A 17,702-nucleotide genomic window follows, 5' to 3' on the forward strand; every position below is an offset into this window, starting at 1 on the left:
TGTCGATGATGACTGTAGCCATGGCGCGGTGAGGGAGGATCGGGGGAGGATCGGGGTGCTGGTGACTCATTTTGTGGGTGACTCATGCCCTGAGGGGTTGACGATGGCGGCGAGTCCTACCTATTTTGGCGCGCATGCCCGTGGAATTGCTCACGTCAATTGCAGTTGGGTCTTCTGTAAGACCCCACTATTCAGCAATTAACGTCACGAGTGATTTGCAGAATTCTGCAACTATTTACAACTGTAATACGTATTGCAGAATTTTGGAAAAATCATTGCAGAAATACCCAGGCGTAATCTCTCTATTGACTGGTACTAGGAGGTAAGGCTGGTACATCACTGCTGGGACACAGCCTTGTCTTTAAGTAAAGTTACTCCATTTCGATCGCCGTAATTAATATTATTAAGGATATCCTACTATTATTATTATTATCTTTTTGTCACAACGGCATTGCGGTATTCTGCAAATAATTACGGATGTTTCATGTATTGCATAGTTTTCTAGGCGTAAACCCACGAGTATGAGATAGGTGTGGACAAGTATAAAGGGCGGGGAGGAAGGTTAGAGTGGCATGTGTGAAAAACCAGCCTGTTAAGACACACCCTCAGGGTGTGTCTTAACAGGCTGGTTTTTGCTTGCCTTGCCCGGTTTTCCAGGAATACTTTTAAATTCTTAACAAATACCGTATGCTTTGATGAATCGTAATCCTCATGGGGGTGTCTTTACTCGTCGTCGCCGTCTCGTGGGTCTAAGTACCGCTGGTGACAGACTGTAATGCTGACAGTCTGTCCTTGCGGTCGGTCACGCGCGCACCTGTCAGCGTCTGATGAAGAGAGTTGCGGTCCGTCAGTCCCGGGGGACGCTGAGGGGTGCGCGTGAAGGATGTGCCGGGGTGCGCTTTGGGGTCGGGGCTGCGGGGTTCATGTGGTTGGATGATTTTGCAGATTTCTTGAAAGCGGATGGGTCCGAGCGCTTTTGTGAATAAGTCTGCTGGGTTTTCCGCAGATGGGATGTGTTGCGCGGTAATAGCGGCGCCTTGGATGTGATGTTGCAGGTGGTGGTGCCTGACATCGATGAGCTTCCGTCTGCGCGTGGGGGCGGAGTTTTCCGCGACTTGTATGGTCGATTGGTTGTCGATGAATACTGTCGTGGGGTGCTGTTGTGGATGCTTCATGTCTCGAAGCAGCCGACGAAGCCATAGTGTCTGCTGGGCGGCGAGCGAGGCTGCTATGTATTCAGCCTCGCAGGTTGACAGGGCTACGACGTCTTGGGGCGTCGATGTCCAGGCTATCGGGGAGTGGCCGATAGTGTGTATTATGCCCGTGAGCGACTTGCGGCTTTTGGCATTTGCATAATCTGCGTCACTGTATGTGCGCAGACATATCGGGGCTCGAGCGTGATACGAGATGGCCTTGCTCTTGGTGCCCTTGAGATACCGGAGGAGCCATTTGAGCGCGTGCCAATTTGCTTGGCTCGGTTGCTTGCTGTGTCGCGTCAGCTGGTTGGTGGTGTGGTACGCGTCGTAGCGGGTGCTGTCGACGACATACCGGAGGTCTCCTAGGATGGAGCGGTAGTGGGTAGCGAGCGTGGGGGATAGGGGCGCCGTTTGGTTCTCTACGTTCTTGTTTGGCTTTTGCGGCGCGGGGGTTGTTTTTGGATTGCAATCAGACATGTTGTGTTTTGCAAGTATCGTGCTTATGGTCTGTTCTTGCGAGATGTGGATGCTGCCTTGTGCGTCGCGTGTTATTTGCCATCCGAGGTACGTATGAGGGAAGCCAAGATTTTTGATGTTGTACTTTTGCTTGAGGGCGGTGAGTAGTTCATCGATGAGTGCTTGGTTTGAAGCGGTGACGAGGAAGTCGTCCATGCTTACAGCGAACAGCAGTGTGCCCGTTGTGTGTGTTTTGGTGAATAGACATGGATCGCTGTTGCATTGCTGATAGCCTTGCTTGATGAGGTGTTTCTGAAGGCCTGCGGTGTAACGGTGGCCGGCGGATCGGCCCCCGTATAGGTTGCCTATTAGTTGTCCCGCTTTGGTGCCGTGCTTGAGGTTGCCGTCGAATCGGGGGAGCTGTCTCACATAGACGGGGAAGCGGGGGTCATGTGTCTCGTGTAAGTAGGCGGCCGTGATGTCCATGTACTGTAGAGGCCATCTGTGTGATGCGGCGATTGCTAGGATTGTGCGCACTGACGTTTTCTCTGCCATGAAGGTGGACGTTTGTTTAGGGTCGAAATGTTTGCCTGGCTGCATGCGGTCGCCTCGTATGGAACAGCGTGCCTTTCGTTTTGCTATTTTCCCTGTTGGTGTACGTTTGTATCTGTACGTCATCGTGAGGGGTATGAGTTTTTCGTGCGGGGGCACGTCTGATGGCGGTATCCATTTGATCGTGGTCTGTTGGTCCAGCATGTCTAATTCAGCGTTGTGCGCGGTCTCCCATTCTGCCGCGTCCGGGTACTGCCGTGCTGCGTGGGCATGGCGTGGCGCTGGTGTGGTTTGGTCGATGGTTTGTGGTGGTGGTATGTATCGGTGCTTGTTGTTGCTTTGTGCTGGCGGTTTGGGTCTTGTCAGTTTGGTTTTGAATGCGTACGTTGACGTGTGTGTGGGGTCCCGGTGTCGTGAGTATGGTTTGAAGTCGATCGCTCGGATGACCCTGTATCGCGCACTGTTTATCGTGATGGTCATGATGTGCGTTTCCGATGTTGGGAACATGTATCGGACGGGTTCGCTGCGAGCTTGGAGTTTGGTTTTGTGTGCGTGAATTGGTGCCGTTCCGATTTGCCCGAAGGCGAAGATGCGTGTCATGCGCGCTGGTCTGCCGTGCCAGAGGCTCCACGGGCTTTTTTTGGTAGCGCTGTGTCTCATTATGTTGTACTTGAAGACAACATCGCGTACTGCGTCCTCCCAAAATTGGGGTGGTAGTGACGCGTGATGGAGTGCTGCTCTGGCACTTGTGAACAGCGTTTTGTTGATTCTTTCGGCAATAGAATTTTCTTGTGGCTGGTGGGGGGTGTTGGTTATGTGCTGTATGCCGTGAGATTGATATGTCCTTTTTGCGTGCGTCGATGTGAATTCTTTAGCGTTGTCTGTCCTGTACGCTTGGGGGAGTTTGTTTTGTAGGGACAACGTGTGGAACAACTGCGGTATTATGGCGTTCACTTCTTGTCTCTTGCGAATGTAGTAGGTGACAAGGTATCTGCTGGCTGTGTCTATGCAGGTGAATATGTGCGCATTTCCGTGTGTTGACGGGGGTGTGATGGGGCCGCATGTGTCTGAGCTGAGTTGCTCTGCGATTTGTTGGGAGTGGTGTGCGGTTGGGTGCGGGCGGGGGGATTGTCGAGCGTGCGCACATGAGGAACAGCTGATGGGTGGGGGGGCGCCTTGGAGGCTGGCTGGGAGGTTGGGGATGGTTCCTTCCTGTGCCATGCGTTGGAGCGCTTTGGGCAGGGCGTGGTTGAGGGCGAGGTGCCACTCGTACGCGGTTGCTGTGGTTTTTGTCAGTTGTTTGGGTGTGTGTGGATTGGGGTCGTGGAAGTGTTGTATTTTTGGCGATCGGGTTTTGGTGGGTGTGCGGTTTGGCAATAGGTGTGCTGATTTTGTCGCTGATCGGGGTGGGGTGGCCTGTGCTGTGGCCGTTGGTTGCTTGGTCGTCGTGCGGTTGTTGGCTCGTGTTGGCATGGTGCGTGCACTTTTGGCTGTGTGTCGGGTGGTGCTTTTTCGGGGTGACCAGGCATAGGCGTGCAGTGATTTATTCCATGGAGCCGTGCCGATGACTTTGTTTTGTCTGTCCCTGATGTGTGCCGTATTTGTGTCAAAGGTGACCGTGCATTTTAGTGATGCTAGAGCGTGGACAGATACTAGTGTGTATGGAATGTTCGGGCTGTGTACTGCTTTCAGGCGTAGGGGGTATCCCTTATTGGTATATGTCTGAATGATGCCGGCGTGGGTGCATTTCGTGGGTTGGTTAGTTGCTGTGAGGGATTTTGTGGGATGGGCGAGGAGCTTCATGTGTGGTAGGGGGCGGGATGTGTGCGTGGGATGCGCTGCCTGTAGTATAAACACTCCCAACGGAGGGGGGTGTATACTCAGTTCTTGCGGAGACTCCAATCGGCGGGAAGACGGGAAGCAACCCCAGCTAACGGAACCGGGCGAGCCCGGGGTAGCAGTGGTTGAGCGGGTAACGGTCGGGGACGCGCGCACCCGCGGGCCGATCTACGCCTCGACGCCCCGGCGCAGCGCTGGGTGACGTACCAGCGCTGACGGGCGGAGGCGGATCTAGGCTCGCTCGCGTGCTCGAGCGTCCCCTGCCCGCTCGGTTCCTAACTAGAAACGGGCTAGTGGGAACCCGTTCTAGAATAAGCGGGGCGAGCTTGACCAAAGGCGTAGGTTCTGGACAAACTCGTGCTTGTCCTTCCCCTCCGCCGCCGGCCTGCCCTAGTATTTAATGTACAAGTTAGTCTATCATACTACAGTACAGTACGGACCGTACTGTAGAGCTACTGTAGTCAGCGCGGGTCGTCCTGCGCTCCGGTACTGTCGGTCATCGGGGCTGACAGTACATGTGTGGTACACGTATGATACACATGGGGCACACGTGTGTGATCTAATCTAAATCTAGTTCCACGGGATGGGGTTATACTACACGGCCCCCTCCTCAAGAGTGAACGTCCACGTTCACCCGGTTGGAGGAGGCAACCGTTGTAGTCCTCATTTCACCGTCGGTGCCCGTCGTTGTTCCCTTTCTGTGGCCTCGTTCCATCCTCCTGTGTGCGTTCTTTCTGGTTCCCCAGCGTGGCGGTCCCTCTTCGTACGACACAACCCCCTCGCTGTGTGCGCGGGCCCGTGTCGCCTCGTGTACGTCCTCGTTCACATGTGTTCGTAGAGGGCTGCTTGTGTATTCCAGTCGAACCCCGCTCGTACCTGGGTCCTACCTACCTGTCCTCCGGTGAGAGTCCGTCTCTCCTCCGCTTAGTCGTCCGCCTCACAGTCCGTCCGTTGCCTCCGACCTCGCCCCGCTTGTTTATCTGGGGACATGGTCGATCCATCTGCCCCAGGGAACGCCGCACGCCACCCCGTCGCGGGAGGCATAGCTGCTGCGCGCGAGAATGTCCAACGCGGTGCGTGGCGCGGGGCCGAGAACGTGCGAACCGCGTCGTCGCGTACGATGCCGAAGCCGACTTCCTTCACGAGCCGCACTTGTGCACAGCCCCTCGCAACATGGTTCGGTTGCAGTCCGCGCTCAGAGCGTCGCGTTCGTGCGCCGCGCGTTCTTCATGTTCCCCGCCTCGGCTCCCGGATGGAGTGCGTGTTCTCGAACACGCCCTTGATGGCGGCGCAGACCTCGTCAGTGCTCACCAGCATGACCTCGTCGACGAGGTCGCGGCACTGGCGAGACGTTGCGATGCAGACCACAATGACGGCGACGCCGTCTGCATACGTTTCCACAGTGTCCAACTTAATGCACCCGCCCTTACACAGGCTTCCGTATGGCTGTGGCGCCCTCCAACTCGACGTCGACGATCTTGGCGTGCGGACGTAGGCGCTTGAGGACTGTAGCGGTGCAGGCGATTAGTCCGCCGCCGACAGGTACCAAAATAAAGTCGACGTTGTCGCCTTGGATAGTAGCGTACGCGCCGTGTACTTTGAACGCGTTGAAGGCCGTGGTGTCCCCCCGTTTCAGGTGCAGCGTGTCGCGGAGGCGGTCCGAGGGCCGGCGTGCGCGGCGCAGCTCCCGCTTCTCCTCAGTGTCCCTCGCTGTCGGCGGCGACGGCGCGAAAATGCGCGTTCCTTCTTCTCCACGGCGTCCCTCGCCGTCGGTGGCGAGGGCGATGCACGCAGCCGTTGCTCTTCCTCAGCGTCCCTCGGCGTCCGTGGCGAGGGCGCCGCACGCAACGGATGCTCTTCTCTTTGGCGCCCGTCGCAGTTGGCGACGAGGGAGAGGCACGCAGCCGTTTCTCTTCCTCGGCGTCCCTTGCCGTCCATGGCGAGGTCGCAGCGCATGACGGATGATCTTCTCCTTGGCGCCCCTCGCCGTCGGCGGCGAGGGCACACCGCCCGGCATTCGCCTTTTCGTCGGCGTCCCTCGTCGTTCGAGACGAGGGCGCGAGCTTCCGTGCTGCTGCTCTTCCTTCCCGCCCCTCGCCGTCCGTGGCGAGGGCGCGGGCGCGAGTGCAGTTGCTTTTCGTAGGCGTTCCTCGCCGTCCGAGGCGAGGGAACGGGCACGCGTGACGATATTCTTCCTCCGCGCCCGTCGCCGTCCGTGGCGAGGGCGCCGGTGCGCGCAGTTGCTTTTTGTAGGCGTCCCTCGCCGTCCGAGGCGAGGGCACGGGCACGCGTGACGCATTCTTCCTCTGCGCCCCTCGCCGTCCGTGGCGAGGCCGCAGTCGCGCGTGCAGTTGCTCTTCGTAGGCGTCCCTCGCCGCCCGAGGCGAGGGCGCTGGCGCACGGCAGTCGTCTTCCGTGGTGCCCCTCGCCATCGGCAGCGGAGGGTAGAGGCGTCCGCGGATACTCATCCGGAGAGTACGGAGGCCCCGCACCGCCGTCCTGTCAGTGTCCGTCCGACCTGTACAGCCCGCAGCGTCTACGACGCTTGCCGTGTACAGTACCCATGCGCGCGTGCGCGCGCAGGTACGGCCGTGAGCCCTTTCCAAAAATCACCCCAAAAAATGGCAAAAAATGTTTCCCGCGAAAATCAATTTTTGCCAAAAAATCACAGCACAGTCCGTGATGTGTGTGCGGCCCATGCGCGGACCAAAAGTCTTTTCGCGTGCGCCGCGTGTTCCCGTATTTGCTCTTCGCGCCGCTCACCGTCGGCAGCGAGGGCGCGGACGCGCGGAAATCGTCCTCTCCTTCGCGCCCCTCGCCGTCGGGACGGTTCTTTTGCCTCTTTTGTTTCCTCCGGTCGTTACTGCGGAAATCGTGCCTCACTGACCTGTGCTATGCGAGTGGGAAGCTGGCTTTTCTCGAGGATCGCCCACGGGAATTTCGTACCCGTTACTCCATCCCTCTTCGGATGGGTCTTGCGCTTCGCGACGTTTGGCCCTTCTTCTCTGATCCTCCGCGCTGCCGACGGAACGCGGGTTCGGTTGCGCGACGAAACCGGTGTTCCGACCGATCGAACGGCGGGTCGTACCGCCTTCTGTCGTGTGCCCGTGCGCGACGTAGGCGTGCTTCTTCTCGGCTGGTACGTTGGTCGCCCGGTCCGGTCAGCGGCGGGCGTTCGGTTCGCCCCCCTTCCTTCCTCGGAGCGGAGGGGGTCCTCCTGTCACCCACGTCACGCCCCGCGGCGTCTCTCGTCAGCGCCCCGCCTTCGGAGGTGGGGCCCGGTTGCGTCCTCCCTATGATTGTCGGACTCGCTCGACTGGGGTCATCGTTCCGAAAGGGGGCCGTCCCCCTTTTCTCCTTCCCCGTCGTGGCATTGAATCGCGAGAGAGGAGGCGGGACCACCGTGGGCGTCGGCGGTAACCGTGGCGCGGACGGTGCGACGATACCCGAGACGCTCGACGGGGGAAGGAGGAGGCTACAATGCACGCTCTCCCGTGCGTCCGTCCGGTTCGGACGGGGTGCTTGCGGATCCGTACTGTGCACCCATGGCGCCCTCCCGGCACGTGTCGGGTCAGGCGTCCTGAGGCGGACGGGCGGCGAACCGACGCGTCCCTTGGCATTGCTGTCGCGCCTTCCTCCATCGGTGGGGGAGGTTGGCCGTCGAACAACTACGGGGGGTGTGTGTCTGTGTCGCCGCTTGTGAGCCTGCCGAGGGCTGTCGGGCGTGCGGCATACGGTTGCCGCCCGCCGTCCGTCTTCCCCGGGGGCTTTCCCCTCGTGATCGTACACGACGGGGGCGACGTGCCTCGGTGAGTCGGGGCTCGGGCGAGCGTCGTATTCCGCTGCGCCCTGGGCTGCGGCGTGGTACCTGAGTGTATTCGTCTCCACGTACGCATTCGCGACAACAAGGGAACGTCAGACCGCATCGTGGGGCGTCGGCGCGTGCGGTCGCACCGGTTGTACGTTCCCCTCCTGACTCACGCACGGGCGAGACGTAATGCCGTCTAGCGCCCTCGACAGTGGTGCTCTCGAAGGCGTCGTAGTTGTCCTTCCGGCCCCTCCGGCCGTTGTCGATCCACGTCCCTCCTTCTCTGCCACAGCATGCTTGTTCGCGACTGCGGTTCGCGGTCCGCCTTGCCCGAATGGTGTCGTGCGTTCGACGCAAACGGCGGGGCGCGCGCAAAGCGCAACGAGGGAGTAATTATTCACAATCGGCGAGAGCGGGGGATGGGAAAGGGGTTAGTGACGGACCGAGCGGGTTAGTAACGGAGGCTCGCATGCGGTGCGCGTCTCCCAGCGTCCCCCGTCTTCGGCGGCGGAGGTTCCGGTTCATCTTCTATCGTTCCGCGGCCGTCCAATCCTTCCTCGATCGCGGGAGGACGGCTTGGCGGGCGTTATCCAGGGTTGCGCGGCATCCGCTCGGTGCGGGTGCTTCGCTCGATCACATGTCCGCTTCCCTCCTCGGTCAGGGGGCGGACGTGTGTACCCTCGCGCGGGTACTCGTTGTACCCTCGGGCCGCGCCGTCCGGTTTTTGCCCTTGCTGTTCGTATGGCGCACAGTACGCGAGACACGTGCTAGTGTAATTCTCCCCGTTAATTTTCCGTTCTTTTCGAGGGACGGTGGCGGTGGAGGTTTGGTGATGACGCAAGCGGTGTTGGCGCGTGGCGTGCGCCTCCGGCGTCGCTCACGTGTCACGTTCTCATTTCCCCTAATTTTCCTTATTATGGGGCATGTGCCCGCGGCGGTTTTGAAGCGTCTCGCGTTCGTGTGCGCATCTCGGTGCTTTCCGATCGGGTTGTCCTTGCTTACCCCCCCTTCCTTGGGTATCTTTGTGCGTGTTACGGCGAGCGCAGCTCCTCTCGCGGGGCCTCCGCCTGCGGGCTCGGCGCCGTTTTTCGTCCCACCGTCGGGTTAGCTGGCCCGAATGCGGCTTGAGGGCTATATAGGGGCGTACGTCTTCTGCGATCTGCCGACACGAGCGGCCGGCATTTCGGTCACCCACGCGGCTCGCTGACGTGCTCCGGGAGGGGCGAGGGATTCGGATCCCTTGTGATCAGGCCGGAGCGTGAGTGGGCTCGCGTTTCGGCAGTCCTGTGTAACCATCAGAGGACTTGGTGTCCTCCCCCATTAATTGCCCTACTGTGGGCGATCGCCTTCACGTCGTACGTGTTGCCTCTTCTCCGACTTCGAGTCTGCGGCGGTGTTCCGCCGTCAGGTGGCTTGACTGTCGGTACGTCTTGGCGTCATCGCGGCCTCTCGTATCTGTCTTGTGCGTCAATACGTCTTGACGTCTGACGTCGTCCCATGCTGTGACCCTCCGATAGGGACAGCCGTCTTCTCGCGCATCCCCTTTCAGTCTGCTCGTGCAGGCTGACGTTAATCCGCGAAGGAGCGGTTGAGGGCCCCCTCCTCAAGCGTGAATGTCCGCGTTCACGTCTGAAGTGAGGTCTCTGCCCGTGCGTCTCCGGAGGCGTTGGGCGTAACGAGACACCAACTCCTCCGGGACGTGGGTCCGCGCGGTCCAGGTGGGCGTGTCGTAATCCGCCCACTTGATGAGGAACTCCGTAGTTCCATCCTCCATGGCTCGGTGTTTTAGTAGCCGTTCGACGGCATACTGCGTACCTGCGGTGACCTTGTCGGCAAGGTCGGGGTGGTCGTACTCGCTCGTGGCACGTCCGTCAGAGGAGGCGCGTACACGCAGCGGTCGGCGGAGACGCGTTCAGTGACCCCATCACGATCGATCGTGATGGTTCGGCGGTCGTTGGCGAGCACGCGGTAGGGTCCGACTGCGGGCGAGGCGAGTTTGTTAGACATCTTTGCCTCATCGGTGGGGTTCAGGTAGACATAACTACCTGACTTGAGACGCGTGCAGTGCCCTCCGTCGGCGGCGAGCACTTGGCCGGGGGTCGTCCGTACCGATCTCTGCCTTCTCGACGGGTGCCCTCTCTGCGGAACTAGGTCGGCTAGCTCCTGCCTCCCCGACTAAATCGGTCAAGTCGGTGAGGTGTAGTGCATGTGCGATCCCCTCGGCGACACGGCGTTCGGTAGGATCTTCGGGGCGTGTTGCATCGGCACACGCCTGACGCTCTATCTTGTGCACGGGGCTTACGGAAGCCCAGTGCCTTCACGGTCGGTCCGTGGCATCTGACCTACGGAGGTCAGGGTGTCTTCTCTTTCGGTAACACGCGCCGGGCTTACGGAAGCCTGGGCGCCTTCGCGTTCTTCGCGGATGGTGGTCGCCACCGGACCCACGGGGTTCTCGGTGGCTTCTTGTGGGGCGTGCCTCCTCATCGGTGAGGTGGGGCACGCGAGGCGGAGCGCCTTCTCCATCTCGATGCGAGATGTCGAGCTCCGCGACCCGGTGGTCCGTACCACCGGGCGCCCTTGGAGTGTGGGCGTACGCGGTAGCGAAGCGTCCGGTCGACCTTGATGACGTTGGCGTGGGAGGTCGGCCTCCCACGGGCTTGTAGCCTCGCGTAATGAGGACAGGGTCGGCCTGCCACTCATCTTCTCCTATGTGGAGGGATGCCGCAGGCGAACTTGTCGCATGCTACCTCGGGGTTCGATTCCCCCTCGCTGCCGGTTTCGGATCCGGCAGCGGCAAACCGCGCCGAGCGCGGCACGTTGCGCCTCCCGCCGTCGCGATACGGCGGATCGTTGGAAGGTCTGTCTTCTGTTGTCCGGGCAATAGTTGGACCGTCTCAGCCACTGCGGCCCGGGTCGCAGGGGCTAGTCCGCTAACGAATTCGTGTAGCGTACGGACGTCTACCAGACCAGTTTGCGCGGTGAGATCCACCGGCTGATAGCCGCCGCAGCGGGGATCGAAAGAGAGAATCGGTTCTCTTGATCCGCGGGCGGTATCTCCGCGTCTTTTGTCGTCCACGAACGGTACGCGTGTCATTAGCCGCATGTCTCCGGCGACATGCGGCAGGGCTTGGGTCTCGGACCGAAATTCGCGTCCGTCTTGGGGCTTCGCTGCCCAGTGACCCGACTGGTGTTGGCACCAGTCGGGCTCTCTTCATGCGCGTCGGGCGCGTTCGGAGGTACAGTGGCACCGGTCCCTCTCGGGGGGGCTCCGGGCGACCTTTCGGCCGATGCCTGTCTTTCCAGCACGCGCCTAACGGGGTGACGGGTAATGTACGTACGTCTACCGGACCGGGGTGCGCGGTGTAATCCACCGGCGGGTAGCCGCCCCAGCGAGGATCGACGGGGAACATGGGTTCTCCGGATCCGCGAGCGGCTCCTCCACGGTCCTGGTCGTGCCCGTACGGTACCTGTCGCGACTGCCGCATGCTTCCGGGGGCATGAGGCAGAGCTTGAGTCTCGGACGCGAAGTTCGCGTCCGTCGTTGGTTTGATATCCTCCGCGCTCCGACTGGTGACGGCACCAGTCGGAGGCCACTCCTACGCATCGGACGCGCCCGGAGGAACAGTGGCACCGGGCCCTCTCGGGGGGGCTCCGGGCGACCTTTCGGCCGAGTTCTGTTCTAACTCACGAGCGCTCCGGCGCGTCGAGTTGAGTTCCGCAGCCGTATGCGCGAACGCTCCCATCTGTTCGGCAAATGGGAAAGGCTGCGTGTCCCGTCGTACCCCGGAGTTCGTACTCGCGGGTCGACGTGCAACGTCCGCCGTAGGGGCATCGATGCGCGCGTCCTCGACCAACACTAGACGGAGTGCAACTGGTCGACGAGCGCGCGCAGGCTCTCCCAGGACTGAGTCACGCGCTCAAACCTTCCTTCGTGGAGATAGCGCGACTCGTCAGTACAGCGGGCGTAGACGTGGTCGGTCACGTCGACACGAGGGGATGTCTGGACATCCTCGATATACTCCGCCATGCGTTCGTACATCGCGCGAGCGCGTCCTTCTCAGTAGTCCGGCGACGGTTCGCGATCCCGAGGACCTGCGGCGCCGTCGTCGGATCGGACGCGTAGCGCGGACGCCTGCATATCGGTCGGTGCGGAGTGGACCGAGGGTTCGGACCCTTCGCTCATCTCGACGCATACGGACGAGGAGGAAATCGGCCGTCTTCTCGGAACGATCGTAGAGTCTTCTAGGTCGGGAGACCACTGTAGTATAAACACTCCCAACGGAGGGGGGTGTATACTCAGTTCTTGCGGAGACTCCAATCGGCGGGAAGACGGGAAGCAACCCCAGCTAACGGAACCGGGCGAGCCCGGGGTAGCAGTGGTAGAGCGGGTAACGGTCGGGGACGCGCGCACCCGCGGGCCGATCTACGCCTCGACGCCCCGGCGCAGCGCTGGGTGACGTACCAGCGCTGACGGGCGGAGGCGGATCTAGGCTCGCTCGCGTGCTCGAGCGTCCCCTGCCCGCTCGGTTCCTAACTAGAAACGGGCTAGTGGGAACCCGTTCTAGAATAAGCGGGGCGAGCTTGACCAAAGGCGTAGGTTCTGGACAAGCTCGTGCTTGTCCTTCCCCTCCGCCGCCGGCCTGCCCTAGTATTTAATGTACAAGTTAGTCTATCATACTACAGTACAGCACGGACCGTACTGTAGAGCTACTGTAGTCAGCGCGGGTCGTCCTGCGCTCCGGTACTGTCGGTCATCGGGGCTGACAGTACATGTGTGGTACACGTATGATACACATGGGGCACACGTGTTTGATCTAATCTAAATCTAGTTCCACGGGATGGGGTTATACTACACTGCCGAGTCTAGGATGAACGTACCCGCCTCGTCTTGGTGGTGGTTGGGTTCGGTGTCGGTGTCGTCCATGTTGAGCTCACTGTAATGCGCGTCGTCTTGTTCGAGGATGGCTCGTGCCTTGGCGGCGGGTCGCTGACGTGCTGGTTTTTGATTCTGCGGATGTGTTTGGTCTCGACATTCGCTGTCCGCGTGTTGCGGGTACCTGACGCCCTTTGAGATGTGATGGCGGCAGGGGTTTGTGTGTCTTGTGGCGGGTCGGTGTATTTGCCGGGGTTGGGGGCGGCGGCCGTGGGTTGGTATGTACGCTCGTGTTCTGGCTGCTGCTTGTGGCCAAGGGTTGCTTGGTTGGATGGCTTGACGGTATGTTTCGATTCGATTGTATTTGTGCACGAAGTCCTTCACGTCTTTGGGTTGCAGTGACAGGAGCTGGAGTCCGATGTCCACTGTTGTTGGGTTGTGTTTGAGGCCTTCGATCATGTAGTCTACTGTTGTGCTCTGTTTGGCGATGTCGGGGTAGCGAGCCGCGATCATTTGCGCCCTAATGGTCTCATGGCGTTGGACGTATTCATAGATTGATTGGCCTGGTTCGATGTGGCACTGTTCCGCTAGTTGTTTTAGGTAGAGGTGGTCACTCGCATTCGTTGTGTCGAGATGGGCTTTGAGCTTCTCGAGGATGTCATGTGGTGTGGGGTTCTCGTCAGGCATAAGAAGGAGGTTGATGATGTCCGCTGGTATTGTGGCTAGCATTTTGCCTAAGAGTTTGTGCTTGGCGTGGAGGTAGGATTTGCGTTCCTGCTCATCGTCTGGGGTGGGCGGGTTGCCCTCGATATGTTCGATTGCATCTTGTGTGTAGGCTGCGGATTTTATGGCCAGGAGCCATGGTCCATAGTTAGATCGGTCGAGCTTGGGGATGTCGTTAATGTCCATGGTGTTGAGCGTGTGAGATCGTTGTTGCCTTGAAGGAGGGATGTAGAGAAGGGCTGCTGAATGCAGGAGGTTGGGTGTTGATGAGGATTCGGAAAGGGGGCGGCGGGGGCGGGTTGTGATGCCTGTCTTTCCGGCTGGTCTGTTTGCAGACGCTCGACGGCTGCGAGTGCGTGTAGCGCGATCCAGTTTGCGTTCAGTTGATGGTGAGTCGTAGTGGTGCGAAGCGGGCCATAACCTGATGAATCGTAATCCTCATGGGGGTGTCTTTACTCGTCGTCGCCGTCTCGTGGGTCTAAGTACCGCTGGTGACAGACTGTAATGCTGACAGTCTGTCCTTGCGGTCCGTCATGCTTCGTAAGCCCTTGCTTTTCTTAAAGTCAAAAATTAAAACGTAAGAGCCAATCATAGCACGCCAAATCACCTCTTTGGGCAAAACGAAGCAAACTGCAGAAAAACGGGGCATGTTAAGACACACCCTCAGGGTGACACACCCTGAGGGTGTGTCTTAAGTTAAGAGTCAGAAAAACGGGGCATGTTAAGACTCTTAACATGCCCCGTTTTTCTGAGTTGGGCGAAGGATGCGGTCCAAAGTGAAAGACGCGAGGCGGCCTTACAATGCAAGACAGACTCGCTTGTGTTTGTCGTTAACGGAGAGGGAGTTTTGTGAACGGTCAGAAGTACAGTAGAGGGTTCGGATTGGCGGGAAAGGGGAAGAAGTTGAAAGTGTACAGTAATTCAAAAAAGGGTTAGCGAGAGAATGAAAAGGAAAGTTTTTTGGCCAGCAATGTTGCCAAATTTGGTATTTTACACCGCTGCTAGACTTGCTCTAAGAGCGGGTCTAGAGCAGTCGGGTACAGTATGGCGGACAAGAGGAGCATGCGGAGCACGCGGTGACCAAGTGGCACTCGTTGATTTGATGGAGAAGCCCACTTTCAGTGTAATATCATCACTTTATTGTTGCTTCCGTTTCCACCACTAAAGTTTACATTCGTTCGGAGCCTCGACGACCGATCGCCCAGGTGTCGCCCGCCCACCTACAGTTGTACAGTAGCAATTTAGCTCACAGTCTCATCCCCACCACCTCGCCTTCGTTTCACTCAGTGCAGACTCTCCCGGAATCTCCCTCACCACCTTTCCCCTCCATGCCCCCGCCTCCCTCCCCCATCCCTCAGTCCTAGTTGCCTACCACACTCGTTCCCGGAATGCCGCACAGCCCGTCGCGCCAAGCAATGGCGCACAGCAAGGGCGCCGTCAACCCGCACCTGCTCGATCACGTTCAAGTCGGCGACGAGGTCCAGGTCTGGTGGCCCCTGGACCGCCTCTACTACTCGGGCCGCGTCGAGGCCGTGCTCAACGGCGGCCGCCATCGCATCGCTTACGAAGACGGCGACGTCGAAGATCTCGTCCTCGCCTCCGAGCAGTGGCGTTTCACTGGCGCCGCCGCCCAACGCGTCTCCACCGCCCTCAGGCTCAACCACCCCGCCCCCAACACCCCTCACACCGAATCGTCCACCGTCACAGACTACTCTCATTCCAACGCGTCTCCTAACAAGCCCACCGCGAACGGCTCCCACAGAAGAAAGTAGACGCCACCGGCTCCACTTACCTCCCAACAATTCTACCCACATCTGTCGACATCCGCACCAAAAGCCTCATTCCTTTACACCCTCGTTGTTGCCCTAATTTCGAGTGGTCTCGCAGAGCCGCCCTTCTCGCTTGCACTCCACGTTCTCACCTTCTTCCCCCACTTTCATATTCAGTCCCTGCCTGTCCTCGTGTGTTGAATCTGGGGTCTCGTGTAATGCTCGACCTCATTTGCATGCATCCCCACTAACTCCTCAGCTCGCTTTGTGTCGCTTGCACTTTGCGTTCTGATCCCTCTGCAGAGTAAACATATTGCTCTACCTCCTGTTTGCCTCACTCCGTATTTCTATTTTCTTCTTCGTTGCCCTCGACGTCGATCCCATTTGCAATCCCATTTGCACAACCCGCACGTAGCGTGGACTTTTCCGCACAAAGCATAACCCTGCACCCAATTCAAGCACCGTCCGCAACGTCAATATCCCGCCTTAGATCACAGAGGCCGTGTGTCCCAACGCAAAAATGTTTTCCTCGATACTTTGTCCCAAGTTTTGTATGCCGCGATTGGGCCCATAGCGACTCGGAATTCAAATCGTGGCAGTGTCGCCCACACTGAGGATACTGTGAATTAAGATTGCAGTCAGATCCCGAGCCTATCCCTTCAGCCTCAGCAGCAGTGCGATAAAACCATCGTTCCCACTATCACACCTCGGTCTCATTTGTGCCCATGGACATGCGAATACTGGGTACCAGTCTCTCTGGATTCCTTCTTTGTTGTGCCCATGCTTGCACGACTTAGTTCATCCTACTGTCATTCAGCGGGCCTCATGCTAATTCGATCCTATGCCATAAGCTCATGAGGCACACCTTTGCGATCGCATCTGTTTCCACATTTCTTCTGACCAGATCTCACCGCATCGGCACAGTGGAGAAGATGATGGGCCATTCTAGTCTAATGATTTGAACACACCTCAAGTTCCTTATGTTCAGGTATGCTCCTCTCATACTTTATTTGTGAGCAGAATCCTTCCGCCGTCCTTCTGGGCATGAGCAGCCGTCTCAGTTCAGAAAGATCGAACTCAGTGCTCCTGTCGCATCGCTAGCAGTTGGTGACACAGCATGGCGTTGACTGAGCACGTGCCAATTTTGGGTGTTTGCGATAATTTCAAGACCTATGAGCTCAGGGCATTCTCTCTGTGATGCATTTTACATACCTTTAGTGAATACTAGCTCTCGTGACGTATGGGGAACTTTGATCGTATGTAGAGCAATTGCATGCGTTCCTGCAGGGGTTGCCCAAGTCCCCGAAGCCTTCCAATACCCTTCCCCTGCTGTCCCGATAGACTGGCTCGTAACTCTAGGTGCTAGCAAACTCTGTGGGCGGCTTTTAGACGTCAGGTCGGTTCTACATCCTGAACAGATCTCACCTCGAGGTGTGGTCAGCATCGCACCACAGCAGATACAATTAAATCGCACCCGAAGAATCCAAGAGCCGACCAGGTATTTTCGTGTCTTCAAAAATACCGGAATCGAATTCTTCCAACCATGTCACCCAGGTCACCATTGGAGAAGCCCTCCTTCGTCTCCACAACCTTACCGTCAATGCTCACCTCGAGCTTCCACTTCGTTCCCCCTTGTCCACAATTCACGTTGTGTCGCGCTTCGGCACGGTATATTCCGTTCTTCACTCCATCTGTTGTTGTGAGGTATCGGGCTGTTTCTCTTCCAAAATCGATAAGCCCACATGCATCACTATTGGCGTCACCATTTATACGCCCTGTTTTCGTCTCTGGCTGAAAGCGTGAAAGAGTGACACCATCTGGTTCGGTAATTTGTATATCGAAGTCATCACCAGAATTCCATGTAAGGTCGACCAGGATCGCGGCAGTTCTGGTTCGGAATGAGACACAATCCCCCTCTGATCCGTTCGTTTTGACAACCCTCTTTACGCGACGACGTCTTCTATCTAAAAGCTCATATTTCACAATTGGGAATATGATGCACGAGTCTTCTAAGAACTTGAATTGATTGCCTTGCAATTCGGATGTGGTAATTGCAGAAGATCGTCTTTGAGGGTTCTTGGACACGCGAAAGGTATTCTTGAGAAAGTTGGGAGAGAGTTTCCGCGGTCGCCATTTCGATATAGTGTTCATGTCTCCATTCTCGAGCGCCAACAATGGCTCTCCAGTTCTAAGAACATATCCGATTTGCTGTCCGGGCTGACAAACTGAACCATAGGAAAGGCGGCCTGGGGGTCTTATTAGCATGTTCGGCCCTCTACGCAAAGGAAGGCCAAACGGATCGCATAGACGAAATTGGCATTGCGCTCCACATGCATTGATTTGGGCCACAACACCTGTGGTCACGAGAAGGGCTGCACCAAAAACACAGCACAACCAACATGGCATTCTTATCATCATTGTGAAGCGAGAGACGGGGGGGGGGGGGGGGGGGAGTGAGTAACCGGCGTCACTTAAGAACGTCCTCT

At 58.2% G+C, this 17,702-nt stretch overlaps 1 protein-coding gene; it reads right to left on the minus strand.

Annotated features, from left to right (window-relative positions):
• Window positions 1–16,405: 16,405 nt before the first annotated feature.
• Window positions 16,406–17,634, minus strand: CHC_T00003223001 (hypothetical protein). XM_005714636.1 is given in 2 exon segments: window positions 16,406–16,728; window positions 16,729–17,634. The coding sequence occupies 1 exon segment, from the start codon at window positions 17,632–17,634 to the stop codon at window positions 16,729–16,731; it is 906 nt and encodes a 301-aa protein (XP_005714693.1). The 3' UTR covers window positions 16,406–16,728.
• Window positions 17,635–17,702: the final 68 nt, after the last annotated feature.

Source organism: Chondrus crispus, genomic scaffold (assembly GCF_000350225.1).
Source record: "Chondrus crispus Stackhouse genomic scaffold, scaffold_18, whole genome shotgun sequence".
NCBI lineage: Eukaryota > Rhodophyta > Florideophyceae > Gigartinales > Gigartinaceae > Chondrus > Chondrus crispus.